This window comes from Leuresthes tenuis, unplaced genomic scaffold, assembly GCF_036924035.1.
Source record: "Leuresthes tenuis unplaced genomic scaffold, fLeuTen1.0.hap1 SCAF_7, whole genome shotgun sequence".
Lineage (NCBI taxonomy): Eukaryota > Metazoa > Chordata > Actinopteri > Atheriniformes > Atherinopsidae > Leuresthes > Leuresthes tenuis.
This window is the reverse complement of record NW_027325361.1, coordinates 25,038,327-25,058,379: the sequence shown is the minus strand read 5'-3', so window position 1 is coordinate 25,058,379 and position 20,053 is coordinate 25,038,327. Positions and strand designations below refer to the sequence as shown.

The 20,053-nt window shown below is 41.1% G+C and overlaps 2 protein-coding genes across 2 annotated transcripts in view; one reads left to right on the top strand and one right to left on the bottom strand.

Moving 5' to 3' along the window:
- The window catches only part of dtymk (deoxythymidylate kinase (thymidylate kinase)), a 284,610-nt gene that overhangs the window by 233,174 nt on the left and 31,383 nt on the right, over positions 1-20,053 (bottom strand). The gene's annotated exons all lie outside the window — the stretch shown is intronic.
- The window catches only part of farp2 (FERM, RhoGEF and pleckstrin domain protein 2), a 31,989-nt gene that overhangs the window by 1,652 nt on the left and 10,284 nt on the right, over positions 1-20,053 (top strand). The window contains exons 3-13 of the mRNA XM_072390132.1: positions 8,843-8,947; positions 9,833-9,875; positions 9,956-10,034; positions 10,305-10,402; positions 10,809-10,923; positions 14,249-14,396; positions 14,498-14,593; positions 14,710-14,873; positions 14,992-15,060; positions 15,199-15,256; positions 15,407-15,659. Of these exons, the coding sequence (XP_072246233.1) occupies positions 8,843-8,947; positions 9,833-9,875; positions 9,956-10,034; positions 10,305-10,402; positions 10,809-10,923; positions 14,249-14,396; positions 14,498-14,593; positions 14,710-14,873; positions 14,992-15,060; positions 15,199-15,256; positions 15,407-15,659 (1,228 nt within the window). The remainder of the gene's footprint in view (positions 1-8,842; positions 8,948-9,832; positions 9,876-9,955; positions 10,035-10,304; positions 10,403-10,808; positions 10,924-14,248; positions 14,397-14,497; positions 14,594-14,709; positions 14,874-14,991; positions 15,061-15,198; positions 15,257-15,406; positions 15,660-20,053) is intronic.

Below are 20,053 nucleotides of genomic sequence, written 5' to 3'. Positions count from 1 at the left end.
TATATCTGTCGTAAGTCCTGTGCAGCCACAACAATAACTGTTCTGGCAGATGCAGTTCGGGAGCACTGCTGAGACAGACATTTCATAATCTTATGCACCGTATGTTGTTTCAAAGCCTTAAGCTAAGCAGATAGAAGTTTAATATCGTATGGGGGTAGTCACCTGTGTTGTTTAGTCCACAGAAAAAATAATGTGAAGATCTTTTTCTGCTTGTGTAAGTTTTCAGAAAATATTCTTCCCTTAGTGTCCATAGAACTTGGTATGACAAGTGCAGCGAAGCTCTGGTGTTGGCAGGAGGTGCCAGACAGAAATACATAGCTGTAAAAGGAGAATGACGGCAGTCTTGTTGTCAAGCAGACTACAGTTGGCCAAGAACAAGATGGCCCTCTGAGAGGCTGTGTTGTTAATCGTCAGTGCTACATATTTCTATTCATTCATTCAGAGTAGCTGTGGGTTGGTGGTAGAATAGTATTTATCTCTATGTGCTGAACGGCTGCATAGTCAAATACATCAGACAGAGCTGACCGTCATTTTCATTCAAAAGAACTTCCGTGGTTATTTGACTAAAGGTTATTTTAAAAATAAACAAATTAAGCAGTACAACTTTTATACTCAACTGTAGGTTTGTCCTCATGGAGCCTGAATGCAAATATAGATACAAAATTGCAGTGTGGAGTGTTTGCAGTGGTTGTGGCCATGAAGTAACTACCACTCCTCATTGTGGGACTTCTGTTGCTCAGCAACCCAAATATCGTATACTGTACAGCGGTGTACAATCTAATCTCATACTATATGTTGTCACTCATTCGGCACAGTTGCGTGTACTCGCACAGTTGGGTCCAGCTACGGTTACAGCTCAACTTGGCCATTTCATTGGACAACCAACCTTGTCCCAGTACACATGACAGGGAGGGTAATTGAGTTATTGGCTGAAGCATGTCCCACACTGCTGCCCTGTATGAGAAAATGTCCAAGATACCGTACGATTGCCGATATAGACGATCTGATCGAAAATCACTCCATCACTATTACAGCCTATTATTCATTTTAGAAATATAGGTTTTGCGCCACATCTGCACAGACAGAAGTGTCTGTGGCTCAAAACATTTTTTTGGTTTGGTTATTTGTGTGAGGAGCATTTCATTTACACATGCTGATCCCACGATTTGATAAAGTTATTGTTATTCAAATATGTGAGTGAATTATTTCTTGATCAGACTAACACAATCATTTATTTTTTTCTCTCTCGTTTTATGTGAACGCACTTGACTATTAGGTGGATCATCATGCACATATGGGACAGTTGCAGGGCAGCATTTTTTGTCTTTCTTACGGTTTCAGTTTGTAATTACTTAAAAATTGAATCCCCTGTGATACAGAGGTAAAAACATACAATGTCATAGGTCAGTAGAATTTTTATTTTATTCTTAATTAGACAAATCAAATCATAGAGCATGTTCTTTGATCTGTTGACCTGGCATGGCTCATCCAGCGGACATTTGCTTGCATGGCTCTTATGCACAGGCTCCTCCCACAGCCAGCACAGGAGAAAGCTAGGCCTTGTGGTTTGTGGACAGGGAGGAAGGCCTGTCGGTGCAGGGAAACACAGGCTTCTTTTATCCAGGCCCTTCGCTGGTCTTAACGTCCAGCTCAAAACTCGCAAAATGGGTTGGGGGGGGGGGTGAAACCTAGCTGTGTGAAAATGCAGCCGTGGTGGGAGGGAAATCGGGCAGGCCTTTGCTTTAGTGTTAGCAAACAAGCACATAAATAGCAAGGTTGACAACAAAGTGAGTAGAAAAGAGGGGGGAGAAGTAGGGGAACAGTTTCTGGTGTTAAAAGAGCAGTTCAGAGGGAGCAGTCATGGCCAGAGCAAAGTTTGAGGTGGGGGAGGGGACGCACTCAGCAGTCAAGCCTCGCTGAAAGTTTTGCCTTGGAATTTCAACCCCTGTGCTGTTGCAGAAAGATTAGATTATTTTATTGGCGAAAGATGATAGAGCTTGTGTAAATCAGTGGCTGTGTGTCATTGCTCTTTAATCTTTATACTATTCATACATAGATGGACGGTGGTGAGAGACAAACAACGTGTCATTGTCTCTTTAATGTTTTTACATAAAGTGATAGATTGTACCTTATTGCACCAAAACTGGCATATTTGGATTTTATTATTATTTGTAAATATGGGTGCAGCTGCTAAAACTAGCCGATTAAACCCCTTCCTATTGCGTGCAGTAGCGGGTTCATCATCAGTACTCTGTGGGCTAAAACTTACTGGTCCAGTAAATCTCTACCTCCCAGAGAACAGGCTTGTCACTTTGACAACATAAGGGATGCTATTACCTTTATCTTGCTAGCTGTGCTCAATAATAACTCGACTGTTAACTGGTTTGACCGGCCTGGTACACACAGCAAAAGCTTCCAGCTGTCTTGACTAAAAGTTTTTGAAAATTAAAAAGGAAAGAAATGGATCGATTTGATGTAATTATGCCAAGGAGTTATCTATAGAACCTCCATGCGAGAACCTGGTAGACATGTTTCTTTGTTTCTCCGTATCTGTTCTCTGTTTTTGTTGCCCCTCAGCATCCTCAGTGAGAATTGGCACGTACACCCAAATCTTGAGCTTCTAATGCCAAGCTGGAGCCGATTAAAACCTGCTGTGACTACAGGGTCATTTGACATGGGAGTGAATGTTGACTAACTCTTCTCAATGCACTCAAAAGCCAGATGTTGGCAGGTTTTTTTTTACCAGTGCAAACAGGGCTTTAGATGAGCGTAGTTTGGAACAGCAAAAACGTGTGGCTGTCCACGTAATGGATGAAGTAGAGTTTGGCTTCTGTTTCACGCACATGCTAATAAAATGAGGTCACTTGTTTGTCATTGCAACCCCTGTAGCTAAGAAGCACGTTTTGGTTTCGTCATTGAAAGCACTCACACTGTCCTTCTATACACTGAAGTGTTTGAACAGTCCAGTCTCCGTGCCTTATTTTACAAACAGTCCTTTGCTCTGCACTTTATTGATCTGGTTACTGTTACGGGTCTGGTCGCCATTTGAAAGTCTGCTGGGAGTAATCGGCTACCAGCTAAGGACGACCCACCAGTTTTTTAAAATTTGTTTATAGTTTATTCTTGCCGTTGCCTTTGTTTTGGAAGCCGAGTCTGGAAAGCATCTAGGTTACACAGCAGACCTGAACAGAAGGCACACTGTAAAACACTTGATCCTGATTACCAGGACAAAGTTCTTATCTGGCAACACATGCTGCTACCAGCTGCCCACAGGTGTGTTCTTTAACCAGGTTTTTAAGTAGTGGGGGAGAAAGAAAATCTGCAACTAAAGTTGAGAAAGACATTAAAGATCTTTTGAAATGTCCCCTCACATACGTGCGAAAGCGGCCACTGCTGTGCAGAGCTTTAAAATGTATATTAGCCAGGGCTATATCGCGTTTGCAAGGCCATTACAATGTGTATCCCACTGTGACTAGTACAAGCCCAGACACACATGCTGTCAGTTGGGATTCTTCCAGAGATCACCACCATTAGCTGGTAGTTTTAAACCATACTAACCGGTCTTGCAAGGCACACCCAAGTCAAGCCCTCGATTAGAACTGGGTTCAGTGATATTTGGGTTATAGCTGTTTTTTTTGTTTTTTTTTTCCCAGCCTTCAATTTCTATGCATGACTATGGCAACCCTCCCCCGCAGCTTTTTAAACTCTTTTCAAACTCTCTCACTCATACTACCCATACCCCCCCCCCCACACACACACACACACCACCACACCCAGCAGAAGATTTGTCAACCAGAGAAACATCTGTTTGTCATAATCCCTGCTGCTTTCAGCACTTGATTTGGTGACCCACTGACCTTGCTTGGTGCTCAGAGATGAGACTGTGGTCTAAACCACAAGTTGGGTGCGAACAAACAGAACTTGATCTTACTATCACGTCACAAATGATTTTTAGGTTAACTTTGCTATCGGACCAACAATTACATAATAACATTATTCCAATAAAACATTTATAGTGACTAATAAAATGAATGTTTTTTAAAATTGATCATTTTCGTCTTTAAGTGTTTCTCCTCGTTGCTTTATTTCTCTCAACTTTTGCTACTGCGCATTCAGTGACATAATGACTCTGTTTTAAGGAAATCTCATCTGCACACGTCCTCACACTGATGAACGACCAAGGAACTGTGAGAAAAACAGCCATTGCATTATTTTTCCCAGATCGATATGTATTCGGACACAAGACTAAAAGCTTTAATTCAAAGTCTCTGTGGGTTTTTTTGGAGCCGCTGGAGTGCGTCGTCAAGAAAAAGATTAGTGTGTATTAGGGACATGATGTCACAAGGCCACGGCACAGTTACTGTGACTAAAAGGATTTACTAGATTGCTGTTGTTGCTATGTCTACTGTGTATTTGAAAAATCAGAACGGTATCAGTCCGTTCATCTCTAGTTGAGTTTCTTTTTCACAAAGTAATTACACCCAACATTACAGTAACAGCAGCCATGATTGTGCAAAAAGAACAATCACAAAATCCACAAATAGTGAAATCTGCCATCATTTGTGTTAACGTGAGCAAAACCACTGCAAATATGTGTGATTGAAAAAGATTGGATTGTTGTTGCACGGTGGTGTGGTGGTTAGCACCGTCACCTCACAGCAAGAGGGTTCCAGGTTCGATAGTTGTATAGTTGTGTGGAGTTTGCATGTACTCCCCATGTATGCGTGGGTTCTCCCCGGGTACTCCGGCTTCCTCCCACCATCCAAAAACATGCATGTTAGGTTAATTGGTGACTCCAAATTGTCCATAGGAGTGATTGTGAGTGTGCATGGTCGTTTGTCTCCATGTGGCCCTGTGATGGACTGGCGACCTGTCCAGGGTGTACCCCGCCATGGATGGGTTTAATAAAAAAATGTCTGAGTGGCCCAAACAGGACTCCTTGTGGTCACATTGAGGCCTGAAGCTAAGTTTGTTCCAACATCCCTTCCGCTACAAACAGATGATGCAAACATTCAGAAAAGTTAGGGCCTCGCAAAATGCCATTTTTTATAAATAGAACAAATAGCAACTTAAACAATTTTGCTCAATTAATAAACATAAAATAAATGTTGGTCACAAAACAGGTTAGTATAACTACTACTAGTTATAATGATGATGATATTAGTCTAGTGTTGTTTTTACTATTATACATACATTTATGATATAAATCTTGCTAATTCAGACTGATATCTCCAAATCTACATTCAGATTTAGTTCCCTCTGTCAACAATGTATCAAATACGCACCTTTCTGTTGACTTTACTCTGAGTGTTTTCTTTAAGCGGGACTCTAGTAACCCCTGGTTTCCCGGTTTCTAATGTCATCAGCTGCCAGTCAGGACAGGCTAATGCTGCTGCTGAACTGAAGCTAAAGCATCCCACATGTGGAGACTGGACTTCTGTCATGTGATGAATTGCAGCTGAAGTTGATCTTATGGCCACATTTTTACATTGACTACATACTCGCCACTGAGTGAAGCTCGAGCAGCTTCTTGTTTTGTTTTGTTTTTCCTCTTGCCTTGCCACTTTTAAAATGTCGTTTAGTCTCAGTGTCTTCACCTGCAGCAGCGTCCTGCTCTGAGCAGTGATTGTGTGTGTGTGTGTGTGTGTGTGTGTGTGTGTGTGTGTGGTGTGGTAGATGTCAAGCCTGAGACCTCTTCGCTCTCTTCTCAACTTATGTTTGGAGGGTGTGGGGATGATGAACAGTGGTTTGTGGGCCATATTTCCACGTATGCTTGTGAATAAATGTTCTGCATTTGCGTATAAAATGGGTCCCTCATTGCATCGTGAGGCCCTACACACAGCGCATGTGGTGAAATAGTTGTCTTAGTTGGAGTGCCTCCTCATTTCTTGGCTGATTAGTTATTCTCGCTGTGTTTTCTGAGTTGGTCTGCAACCACAAGGGTGGACGTGGCAAATGTGGTTCCTCATAGTAGTTGTATAATGAAAGTATTTCTGAAAGTATTTTCTATTACATTTTGGACATTTTTTGCCAGGCAGATCTTACTCTCTGCCTGTGTCAGTCCTAGATAAATAATGATCACACTATGATTTTGTGTTGGCAGTAAACTCTGTTTGTTGTTTTAAATGCAGTCATCAGCATCCGCATCACAACATGTCTTAAAACAAAGACCTTTCCGCACCTCTTTCTGCACCTGGTCTTCAGTCGTGAAGTTTTATCGTGTCATAACGCAGATACTAACAACAAGCTAGCTGCTTAGTAAGAAATCAGGAAGTAAATGCAGCTGTAAACAGTCTGGTCCAAGTTCCTGCTTTTATTCTGACCTGTATTTTACTTTTCACTTGATCAATGATATTGTGGTTATGTTCAAATTACACTTGTTATTGAAACCAGCACAAAAACAGTCATCCAGGAGCCTCATTTGTACTTTAAGAACAGATCACTTAAAAAGTTATTTGAGACTCTTACTTTGTTTGGCTGTTAGACTTTGATGAGTCATCCCAGTGGAGCGATGACATTTATGAAGGAAGGATGGCATGGGAACCCTCCAGATGCTGGTGGTGGATGAGCAGTGTTAGGAGGCAGAAACCTCTGATGCAGCCTCTCGGGCACCAGGAAAGTCAGCCTGATGACAGAACAGAAGAGTTTTAAAGAGTGGAAATCAAAGTGACTGGGTGGGAATGTGGCGGGCAAGAAGACCATTGGACCAGAGTAGTGATGACAGATTGAGAAAGATGTGTGTGACAGAGTGCGAAAGTGACAAAGCGTCTGATCACCAGAGCATGAGTGCAGACAAGAAGGAACAGATATTCCTTATTGTACTTGCGCCATTGTGTCATTGTCAATAGATAAACAGCTGTTAACAAAATGCAGCAATTTCTAAAAATGACATTTTCTCTCAAACTTCTGCACATATCCAACTGAAAATCTGGTGGTGGAAAAAGACATGTATCCCTGACAGTAATGCTTTATGGCTCACTATAAGTGTATGGTGGTGTGTTTTCTTGCAGAGGCACTGCCCTCTGTGTGTGATTTCTTGCACAATCTTTGGGGAGTGGAGTGTGGGGAGGACTGTGAAAATGTTGCTATCAGTTCAAATCACCTTGCCATTCATGTTTTTGAACACATACTCATCCTGTCTTGTGACTCTTCCACACGAACAAATCAGAATATCAGTGCTGAAATAATGTATTATGGAGCCAAAGTCTATATGTCTGTAGCGAGTACACCACATACTTGCTGTATGTGGATTAGCAAAAAAGGTGGTTTTCAGTAGTGCACCTTGTTAACTGTTCAGTAGCTGTTAGATTACTGTGAAAATGTCACCCCCCCTCCCTCTCAGACTGAAGAAGATAAAGCTGATTGTGTAGATTTGATCAAGCTGCCTCACCTGTCCAACCTTTCTGCTTAGAGTTAATAAGTGATGCAAAGTAGAGGCCTCTGAAAACACTTTCCTTATGGGTGCCACACCGCTACTACAGAGGAAGCTACTGGCTTCTTTTCTTGCCAAGCCAGCTTCCCCTGTATGTTGCCGCTTATTAAAATAACACTTTTTTTTTTTTTTTTTGCGGTGTATAGATGGTTGAGTTGTGCAAGACTCATTATTGCTACTCGATACTGCAATTTAAGCTTCAAATCTGCCGTCTGTTGGCTTGAGTTTTTGCTTTAGTGTCTTATCGTGACGTTCACTAACTTACAGCAGAATGTGGTGTACGGTTAGCCTGAAAGGTCACTTGGAAAAAAACAGGTATTAAGTTATGAAACAGTTGTCTTATGAGTGAAGATGTTGGTTTTGCTCCACCAACTCTGTTGACAAAGCACTACATCTGCCTACGGCTCAGTATATGGTTACACTGAATCTTCGGTCAAACTGACAAAATGCCTCCAAATGTTTCGTACATTTGGCCACTGACTTGATGCAGAATACTTGCTAATGTCGGTGTGGATGGTGTTGGCTTTGACTCAAAGGCAAGCCAAAGTATTTGAACACACCAGTTTTTGTTCTGCTGTAATCAGATACTGTGAATGTGTGGAAAAGAGACAGTTTACAGCAGATTCCTGCATTTATGGATGTTGTGTCAGTAGGTTTCACCTGCAATTTATAGATTTTTCTGAATGCGGAACATGTGATGGTATCAAAGTAATGAAAAGTCTAACTACAGTAAATCTCACATTAGTCTTTGAGCTGTAATGCTTTTCTTTAGTCGATGCAAAGCATTTCTTTTTATAAGGCTTTTAAAAATACTTTTTTACATTACAACCAGATGTTTTAGGCTATAATTTTCTCAAAAAGACACAGGCTAGAATTCCAAACCTCAAGTGCAGTGTGTTCTTAGTACATAGTAATTAGTTCTTCGTTTAGTGAAAACAAACCCCTGAGCCCTGAGAAGGTAAACTTCGGCAGATTTCCTGCCTGTTATTTTTGCTGCAGTTTGCTCAGAGTCGGGCAACAGAGTTGTACAGTAGGACACATTTCTGCTGTTCACCCGCTCATCATCCAAGGCGAGGAAACTATTTAAGTCAACAGATGGAACATAAGCAGCCATAAAACACAATGAAGTGAATCATTTGCTGGCGGCAGATAGTTTCTGCTCCACAGACAGTCTTTATTCAGTGTTCAGTTTGAGCACTGCCAGGGTCTTCCCCTCCTCGGCCTACTCCGTCGGTCTCTTTCTGTGAACGCTCTTCAGTATTTTTTCACTTAAACCATAATCATTTATCTAGTTTTGGAGATCTTAAGATGTATCATAAGAGGGCTTGAAAAAAATTCTATGTTGACGCAGTTATAAAAAGAAGTAATTCAGCCTGTTGTGTTTTGTCTTCTTTTTTCTTTCCCCCCCAGCCGAAAACTCTTGGACAAGTCCTCCTCTCTGAGGTTTTCCACAGAGGCAACCTCATTGAGAGCGATTACTTTGGCCTCGAGTTTCAGAACATGCAGATGAACTGGGTACGTACGTTAGCAATAGTGTTTTTCATTTACGTTTTAAAGCAGACGTGTTGCATATGCAGTAGCTTACAGCACATGCAAATTGAATGATAGTGACGGATGCTGGAAAGGTTAAAGGTCACAGCTCGATGACAAGACTTGAGTGACAGAGCAACATCCTCTTTGAACTAATTTCTCAGTTTTAGGTGGTATTGTTTTCACTTGAGTGCTATCTGATTGTTGAATATATTTCATTTGTCAGGCTCAAGTTCCTATTCTCAGCTGTCAGACTTTCCAGTTTCTTTTTCTTCCAGAAACATAAAAGGAATGCCACACCACCTAGAAGTTTTTATAAACCATCACAGGAGCTATGAAACGCACCATAAACCTCCTTCGAGGAGAATGCAACTGCTGTAGATCCACTGGTTTTTAGCTTGAACATTCAACTGCATGGGCACATTTGGCTCCATGTGCACAAACTGACATTTATCGATTTTTAACATTCCAGAGGAAAAGCCAAAGATATTCAGTGTTACGTAAAGTATTAGTACTTCCCTTGAATTTATGGAGATGATAGACACGCAGAGGTGTAGCTGTAAACTGAGTAGAACTATTATTTTTGTTTGGAAATGTCACCTGATGCACATTTCTTAATGCATCTAGAGTGTTGCACATTCCTTTGTGAATCAGACCCAGATGTAATGGGGCCAAGTTAGCACTTACAATAAGGCAGCGGAGAAGCCAGTTTATGCAAACAGCATTGCAACATTTCTCTACTGTTAAAACACTCGCATAGCGTGTGATAAGGTCATAGTTAAAGAGTCGTATCGAGTTTTGTTGTCATCGCCTTTCAAATTTTGGAGCCTTTGATACTGTGACGGTTATGCTCTCTCCGTCTCCTTTTAGGTTTGGCTGGAACCCACCAAACCCATTGCAAAACAAGTCAGAAGTGAGTAAGCAGAAATAACAGATTCCTCCTGATGGAAATGTGAACATGCTTTTATGATCTGCTTTCATCTCTCTTTTCAGGACCAGCGAATACGCTGTTTAGACTGTCGGTGAAATTCTTTCCCCCTGACCCCGGTCAGCTGCAGGAGGAGTACACGAGGTCAGTGACTGTAATTTCCTATTGGATATTACTTTCATGTTGTGCTTGTGTTGAGGAGCTTTAGAAACTGAACTGTTTTTATATTTCATTTCAAAAGCTCATGATTTTGAATTTAGAGCATTTTAGATTTATAATACTTGTCCCCCAAAAAGACATTTCCGGAATTCTTTATTACTGGAAAAGGCAGACTTGTGTGTTCTTAAGTTGAAATGCAATAACGTTTGTGTGACACTGTGCTTATGTTCTCCTCCCCCCCCCCCCCCCCCCCAGATACCTATTCTCCCTGCAGATGAAAAGAGATCTGATGGAGGGCAGGTTGATCTGCACAGAAAATACTGGAGCACTGCTGGCCTCTCACCTTGTTCAGTGTATGTTTTATATTGTGGTCTTTTAACTGCAGAAGTGAATAATCTGTTAATTCAGGTTTTGTTTGATGGATATAGTGCACTTTGAATGTATTATACCTGTCTAAACCACATCTGTTGAATTAATGACTATGATTCGAAAGCATACCTTTGTTAGATTAAGTGCATACACATAAATGACCAGAAAGCACACACTTTAGTCCAGCACATAACTTATACATTTGCATGTAAAGGATTACTTATGCAATCAGTCAAAAGCAACAAGTGTTGTGGTCATAAAAGATGACAAACCAATAAGTTGTTTGATCAACAGTTAATCTCTTAACAGTTTATAGATTCTTCCTATTGACATTTACTCTGATTCTGTAAAGAAAATGTAATGTTTTTTCTTCTTGTATCCCAACCTTAGCTGAGATTGGTGACTACGATGATGTAGCAGACATGGAATTCCTGAGGATAAATAAGCTGTTGCCTTACCAAGACAAAGTACAGGAGAGAATCATGGAGTTCCACCGCAGGCATTTGTAAGTTACCTTCCTCTGGTCTGTGTGACGGTATCCTTGTGTTTCTGATCTGAAGCTTAATCATCTGTTTGTGCCTGTTCAGTTTGTCGTTGGTAGTAGTGTTTCAATCTGAACTGCTGATGTTGAACCAGAGTTCCTTTAAATGCTAATGTTAATGCAGTCAAAAACAGTCAAAAATGCAGTCTTATTGTTGTACAGTATTCAAAGAATGGAACAGTAAGGTCTCAGCTGTCACCAAATTGTTCCGTTTCTGCTTCTGTGACTCTCTTGTGCACAACTCAAAAGAGGAATTGTAATTCATTGCTTTCTTCTCATGGTCATGTTAACTGAGTTTATTTGGATGTTGACATATCTCAGTCAAGAACAGGAAATCTCATCGCTTGAGCCACGCCCAGCATAGTATTGTAGGTCAGTGGAATTAACTTGCAAGACTGTGCTAAACTTAATGATACTTTCCTATTTTAAGTTCCCTCTCCCGGGAGTTCCTTCTCCCGCCTTTGCTGTTGCTGCATCTCTTGTGTGTAAAATGAGAGATAAGAAGAGCGTAGTTTTCCATGTTGAAAAGTTCTGAGCTATATTAACACAAATCTTGATTTGAGAAGCATGATGGCAAAAAAACAGCTATAAATGGAGCTCTTCTGGTTAAAAAACAAAGTTTAAGAGTTGGATGCCCGGCATAATTTTAAGCTAATGCTTGTACATTTTTTTTACTGTAACCAGTTGCTTGAATTGATCCTTTTTGGTTGGATAAACTTATGCAGTGCAGAAGATTGGGGGGCTGTTGACTTGCTGCTGTGAAGCACTTCCTGTTGGTTATGGGATATGCAGGTCGTATGATGTGCAGCAGTGTGGTTTCAGCTCTTGACTGAATGTAGTGCACAAATCAACTGATCAAGCTTCAGCATTTAGTCTTTCAGTTGTGCCGTACAGTGAAATTTATGCCAAAAGTAGCATAAATGGTTTTTTTCACCTATTCAAACACCCTTTAAAACGTGCAGATTTGTCATGTGTATATTCTCTGTGCTCTGGAGGCGAGAGTGCATTCAGAACCAGTCCAAAAAGTACCACTAAATACCAGTGGACAAGCCTGTGAATATGATAAGGTAAAGGGCACACTGTAAGGGTTGCCTGTGATTCTCTGACATGATTAGAGTTGTTCTTTATTTTTGACTGCACTGCAGAGGGACTGGGAGCGAGCTGGCAGCAGTCTTGCAGACAAGTAAAATCTATCAGTCTTGATTCTTTTTGTCCACAAGTTGTTACCATCAGTGTGAGACGTTGTGGTTGGTAAATGTGCTGTGAGCTGTGCCCCCTCCATCAATGCCCCTGAGTCATTTGATGCGGGACTAAATGCAGGTCTCTCCCATTGCAATCAAAAGCCAGATGGTAGTGGATGTTAGTGGCTGTTGTTTTTTTTTTTCAAACCAGGTTTAAGAGGGCTGTAGTGTGCTCACTACTTTCTCTGTGAGACATTGGATATATGTAAACTGGAAGGGAAAGAGCCGCTGTGGGCACGAGATGTTTGGCCTTGAAACTAGATGTACAGGAAGTTGTATACAACGTTCTAATGTCTTGTGTGGTTGCTGTCATGGATTTTATAGGGGAAGTACTGGAATTTAGACCAAGACGTTTGACTACAGGAGAGCACATTTGAAAGTGATCACTGATGTTGCATTTTTGTTACATTTTGCTGCTTCCAGTATTTGGCATGGCTCATACTGACATTGTGCCTGTTTTATGTGGTTTTAAGGAGAGCGGTCACTGTGATCAGGTCACTTAACTGAGACAGCGTGGTGTTCTTGCTAAATAAGAACAATAAAGTTGTTGTTTTTTTTTGTTTTGTTTTTCTCAGTTTTAGAGTTCATCTTCTCACAAAACTGCTCACTGTGCTTTTCCCACCACCAGCCCGCTTGGAAGCACAGAACTATCCAATGGCCATTAGGGGCTCTTTTAAACCGAGTGTGTCGGGCGGCTCTAAAGACTTTTGCTAATCTCTTCCCTCGGTTGCTCGTGTGGAAGCACAAGCAGAGAGTTCCCTGGCCTAATCCTTTGCTCTGGCCGGTCTATTAGCCATAAGGCCAGTGGGGCAGGGGAGGGCTCTAAGGAGATTTTACTGCTTAAAGGATGAACAAAATTAGAATGGAGTGATGATTGGATGGATATGTCTTCCTAACATGCCGTTTGGTTGTAATCGCATGGTTTTAGATAATGCTTGTCAAATCCTCGAAGTTGTAAGGGATTTAAGGTCACACCAACTTGACATACAAATCATGATACCATCTTTCATTATTAAGATTTTATATGGTAAATCTTTAGTATAAAATGGACGGTCAATGCACAGTTTTGTAAATGAAACGTATACAGTGTTCGGACTTAACTTTTTAACTGTATGTTTAATACCCGAATTCCTGAGACGAGTTTTGTTTGATTTGTTGAGAAATTATGACAAGTGATTGAAGGCAGTTGGAGATTGAAATGGAAGTTTTCTATGCAGAAAAAGTTAATGTGTCACATGAGTTTACATCCTCATTCTCCATTTCTTAACAGGTTACGCATTTTTGGGGTGTTACGCAACTCTAGAAAAGCTCTGGGTCAAAGCTGTTTGTGTAGCACATCAAATGCAAGGCAAATTCAAAATGCACGACATGTTGCATCAGAGATGTTGAAAAAAAAAAATAATAATACGATAAAAAGGGGAAACAACAAAAACTGACCAAGACACTATAAACACATTTTGACACGGTAACCAAACTGAGTGGAGATAGATGAAGTGCCAACTGATAGTTTAATAATTAGCAATAAACTCCTTCTGTGACTTTCACCTGGTGAAATGAATTAAATGCATTTTTGTCCAGGCCCAGAAGTTACTCCGAAATTCTCTCTCAGTTTCTGTCTGTTTATTCAACTGAATCTTTTTAAGCTTCACATGTCGGTATTATTTACAATCAGCTAATGATAGAGCATTGCAGATCTGACTGTTCTTCATTGTTTTGTGGAATTCTTCTCACCAGTATCACTGATATATCATGAATTACAGCAGCTTTTGAAGGATCTTTAAAACCTGATTTATATTTTGACTGTTTTTGTCCAGTCGAACTCTCTGAGTTAACAACAATAGTCCCTTTTAAACCATCAACTTGTATTTTAAACACCTGGTCCAATGCACAGATGAGTTTTGAAAAGGTCCAATAATTGATCCTTGGGGAACTCTTGTACTACTATTGTACTACAGTTTGTACTATGATATCTGCATGAAGAGGACATAGTGCAGACCACGAGTGTTAATGATTTTTTTTGTTGTTGTTGTTGTTTTTTTTAACACCAGTGGCCAGACTCCTGCTGAATCAGATTTCCAAATCCTAGAGATTGCCCGTAAACTGGAAATGTATGGCATCCGCTTCCACCCAGCAGCTGATCGGGAGGGTACCAAGATCAATTTGGCTGTCGCTCACATGGGGCTTCAGGTGTTTCAGGTAACTACCACATTGGCTGGTGTCCTCTGTGAGCATAAACTCACTCCCTAACGGTGTTACTGACCACTCTGGGCATCTTTTTGACTTTATTTCTCTCCCAGGGCAACCTAAAAATAAATACATTCAACTGGTCCAAGATTCGAAAACTGAGCTTCAAAAGAAAACGATTTCTGATCAAACTGCACCCAGAGGTCCATGTAAGTTTTCATAGAAAGACCACTGTCTTTACCCAGAGAACGGGCACCTGTTTTATCCCTGATTTAAAATTCATTATGATGGACACCATGCTGTTTATTCTTTCTCTTTCTTTTAGGGCCCCCATCAAGATACACTCGAATTTATGATGGCTAGTCGAGACCAATGTAAAATCTTTTGGAAGATCTGCGTGGAGTATCATTCATTTTTCCGTTTGTTTGATCAACCGCAACCGAAATCCAAAGCTATCATCTTCACTCGAGGTTCCTCCTTCAGATACAGGTATTATACTCAAGACACAAGCAAACCTGGGGCTGTCTCGTACTAATCACCATATATACATATATTGTCTTTTAACATCATGGCTTTCAGCACTTTAATTCAAACCTCTGTCTGTCAGTGGAAGGACTCAGAAGCAGCTTGTGGAATATGTCAGGGAAAATGGAGCAAAGAGAACCCCTTACCAAAGGTGTGTGTTTGTGTTTATGTAGCCTGTTGGTCAGAAGAAGAAGTTTTCCCAATTCTTCTTAAAAGATTCAAAGGAAAATAATTCCTCATGAAGCCCCGATAATTCTGACATGTTGGTCTTTTGCTGTCTTTTGTTCAGGAGGAACAGTAAAATAAGAATGTCTGCTCGCTCCTTTACAACAGATGTGCCAAAACTGGTGAGAGGAGCAACTGATTGTGTTTTGTGAAACAACATCTTTGCATCAATTGAACTGTAACTGATAAACTAATTCAACGTTCTTCTCTTTGATTCCTTTCTTCTGTTTTCCTATTTTTCCTTGTCCTGTTTTGTTTAATTTTTTCCCCAGAGCTTGTCATTCAATGACAGTCTGAGGACCCCAGGCTCCCCTTCCTCCTCCACTGTGTCCTTCCACCCAGCGCACATGATTAGCATTCTTCCGCAAACAGAACTGCAACCTCAGTCCCAACCTTTGTCGACACTGAGCCTGTCTCCAGCACCTCCCCAGCAGCTTCAGTCCCCTCTGCAAGCTACTAGACCCCCCAGCCCGCCGAAGGAAGATCTCGTCAAGGCTGCTTCCCCATCACACTACTCTTTTCAAGGTGCCCCAAGCAATCAGGCAGCAGGACACTGCAGCCCCATGTTTGTGTGTGTAGAGAGTGGTATTTCCCAGTCGCAGCCTTTCAAAAATGGCAATGAGGATATTGATCATGGTGGGAGAAGGGGAACTGGGTGCTCAATGTTAGGGGGTGGAGGGAAAAGGAAGGGGGTTCTTACACCTGAGGCCTTTCAAGCAGAGATTCTGCGCACAAAACAGAATCCCATGTTCTCAATGTCCAGCTCTCCGCTGCAGGTCACGGAGGAGTTCATCGATGATGATCCCACTCAGATTTCTTTTTATGGTGGGGGGGCAGAGGCCTACTCCTACGGGCTTAATAATAAAGTTGATCAATTTGATTTTGTGGAGGGTTCAGACCTCAGCAAAAATAGGATATTCAGTGTGGGAATTGAGGACCTGAATGGGAACACCGGTACCTTCCCAGATAGCATTGTTGGCCTTTCTGAGACCAGCTCCTTAGCAAATAACCGCTCAGAGTGCAGCTCCTTGGACAACCTGGGGCTGAGCTCTGCAGGAGAGTCTTTGTCAGTGGGCTACGGAGGCCCAGACTCCTCCTCACTTCGCCTGCCGGGGTCTGACATTCAGTCAGAGGCCAGCTCAATGGTCAACTTCCCAGCATACTCTGTGCGCTCTGAGAGCAGCTCTGCCGTGCAGTTCAGTGACCTGGTAGAGCAGCTGGAGCAGCTCAGCTACCCGCCCACTGCCACTGAGGGCTCGGGAAATGGCAGCTCCGATTCAGACTCAGACTGGGGCTCTGACAGCGTCCTTCCACCTGAGCAGAATTTGTTTTATAGTAACACTCTAACAGGGAGCAGTGGCATAGAGAGCTTTCTCCTTCAGTGCCACAACCTGCAGGCCCTAACACTCACAGACCCCTCTGGATCCCCACATATTAAAATGTAGAGTCCTCACAGCACTTTAAGTCTTATTCCGGGGATGTCCAGTTACAGAGAAAGCAATTTGTGAATAATTTGAAAAGCAACACATTTCACTGTTCAGAATGAATGCAGTTTTACTTTAGTCCCAACAACACTTCAGTGTTTTCAGCCATAGATAATGAGATGCTCACAAAGATGGCTGCATCATGTGAGACTGTTTTTTTTTTTGTGCTTGTGTTCAGCCAACTTTGCATTCAGTTTCCATAATCCTGCACTCTTATCAACTTTGAGGCATGTCTGTGTCGATACGACATCCTATAATTTTTAGCTTTGCTATGAGGTGGAGGTTCTATGTTACTTTTTCCTCTTGCAGGCAGCGCTGTTATTTGTATTTAACAGCTTTGGCCTGTATTTTCATAACATTCTTGAACGCCATATCTTCTGTGAGAACATATTGATGCATGCATTTCAGCTACCCCTTGAGCATTTCTGAAAATACAAACAATTTTGGGCTTTTACTTTGGAAGCTTTATATATTTTTATATATATATTACATTATATATATTACCGGGGACTGTGGGGTCAAATAAATTCCAACTTTCATACAGTGAAGAAATCTTGTTAGTATTATAGTTTTATGATTATTTATACTTACAATTATATCTTAACCCACAAGTAAGCTAAAGAAAGACATCCCAGCTGAGAATAGGATACTCACCGCTGTTACTATCAGCAATTAGTTAGTGTCTACGTCGCATTCATTAGGTGGCACTTCCTTTGCACTGTAGTTTTCCTTTGGATTCTAATCAGTAATCTGTCTCTTATCCAGAGCCTGTGATCTCAGGGTAAAAATGAAACCAATAACTGTCCTGTTTCAGTGATCCTTAAGGGCCTCCTTTATTTAAAAAACATGACATGCCATGAAGTGTGTTTTTCATTTTCACGTCTGTGCCTCGCTGACACCTGCTGGCAGACGTAGTTTCCTGCAGCCGTGGCGTCACACGACATGTTGTGTTGTCTTCAGCATGTAAAACGAGTATTGTTTGATTTGTGATGTCTGAAAGATTATAAACAAACAACAAAAAAAAATCACCTAAGCAGACATCAATCCACCATCTTCTTTCATGGTCAGATCCAGTGAAGAATGTAAACGGTGTACTAATGAGCCAACAAGTACACTGTTAACACCACTTTATAATAAATGAATGTATCATCTTACATTTTTAAAGTATAATAGCATATTATACATTTATCCTGAAGAAGAAAAAAAGAGAGAATGCACAGCAAAGTAGCGTTTCTTTTGTTTTGTTTTAAACATCAGGTTAAAGTTATCTTCCAGAAAATCCTTTTGGTATAGTGGCTTGTAATCATGTACTGCTGCTTTGACTCATTCTCGGCTTTAGCCTTGACCGTGCTTTGGGTTTTTGGTATAAGTTTCCTTTAGAATACTGACGTGGTGATATTTGGTTTATTGGAAGAAAATCAGGAGTCTTTTGCACATGAGCTATACATTTTTTTCCCTTGTTTTATGAGCTGCATTTAAAGTCTGGGCATAGGAACACTTCTATATTAACATGTACAGAGCTTTTTTTCCATAATGTGTCATTACACTCTGGGCCTCCCTGAGATCAGGTTTTTTTTGTGTCTTGAAACGGCTCTAGTTGAATTCCACATTGAGCACGAGAATCAAATAATTGGTACTGTTCAAGTTAGATGGATATTATTACCCAACTGATGTTTTCTCCTCTTCTGGACAGTCTGTACTTGCAGATTTAAAGCCAGACTCCATGTTGATTCTAACAAAGCTTTTTCTGCTTGTTAGCTTCCTGGTCTGCAGCACTTGCACCGCAGTGCCTTAAAGCACTTACTTTCAGTTTGCTTTTATCTCAGGTTCCTGTGTTGTTTTGAGAGTTTTTTGCTGAATATCTGTTTAGAAAAGGGGGGTGTGTTACATCAGGATGATCCTTTTTTCCTGTTTTTTTTTTTTTTTTTTTAATTTTAAGACCGTTATTAGAAACTCACCTGTTCTCATTGTCATTTTGAAGGATGGCAAATAGCCAAAACACACCAGAAGTGGATTTGCAATCTCTCTACGATCACAAGTGTGCACAGGTGTGGAGCATTATTCAGTTTCAGATGCCATCCAGAAAGCTTTTAGTTGACTGATCTAATGAAGGCTTTGTCTTGGTGCTTTTTTTCTTTTTTTTGCCATGTGATCCTTCCCACATCCAACTAAATATTTGATTAATATGGGCTGACCGTTATAATCGGCTAACTGCACTTAGGCTCCAAGTACTCATCACTTAATCCTGAACATGTATATTTACTAATTCTAAACAACCTGTACTTAATGTTTGTATGTTTTGCTCTCAAGAATAAAGTAATTACTTTTGGGTACCATAATTGTCAGACTTAAAATTCTTTTTTGAGATGCAGGCTGAAATCAAAGGCGCTTATAGCATTGTAATGCTTTCTGGTGCTTTTCGAACGAGCCCCTGTGGTGTTCTACATTAGTTTAGAGGAAAAACCTCTAAGTGGAGACCTTGTTAATAGTTGTGCTGTTTTTATCCCACTGCTGATCTTCTATATTCCCTTACAGAAAGGATCCAAGGTGACCGTCTCTTAACCCAGTCACTCTTTTGTTAATTAAGCGAATTAATCCTAATTAATTACCCCTACATGAAGTTTCAGCTAAATGTTCAAACAATATTGTGGGAGGAGAAAGAAAAGTATAACTGCAGTGTGGTCCCCAACAAGTCACCACACAGTAGTTTTTCCTTATGTTTGAAGCAGCAGACTCGCTTGCTGTTGGGGGTTGGGGTGGAGCAGTACATAAGATTCCTCAGCCTAATTCCAGCTGAGTGTGTGTGCGCGCTCCCTGTTTGGAGAGGCCTTGTGCCAAGTCATTCCAGTGTGAGCCCCCGTCCTCCTGCTGTGGGCCCGACGTCCTCTCTTTTTCCCTTCCTCTGTCATTCCCTGCGGTGCTCTTCACATAAACTATAAACAACTATTTGCCCTCCAGACAAGCTGCATAACCGATAAGTCTTTGCGTGAGCAATTATTTCCGGGTCGAATAGTGAGTCGCATGTTTTTTTTCTTTTCGTTTTTTTTTCCCCAGCCTACCCCCACCCCTTCCCTCTTTTTTTTTTTTTTTCTTCCTCTTCTCCCTAATAGAAGTGGAAGTGCAGCTGTGATCCATAACTCAATGAGAGAGAAAAGGGTTGTTGTTTTTTTTCTGTATTTTTTGTGTCTCCACATTTGTTTAGTTGAACAGCTAACGGGCAGGAACAAAAGTGGCAGAGCTAGTTCTCTGAAGTGGAGTCAGGCTTGTATAGGTCACGATTCATCATTCCTTCTTGTGGAGGGATTTAGAAACAACGGCTATGATTTAAAAATGGGGAGAAAAAAGAGTGTTGGAAATGTGACTTGTTGTGGTCTGCTTTGCAGCTCGCCTTTCATTTGTGGCCTGTGTGTGTGAGATGAAGCATTCCATTCGTTT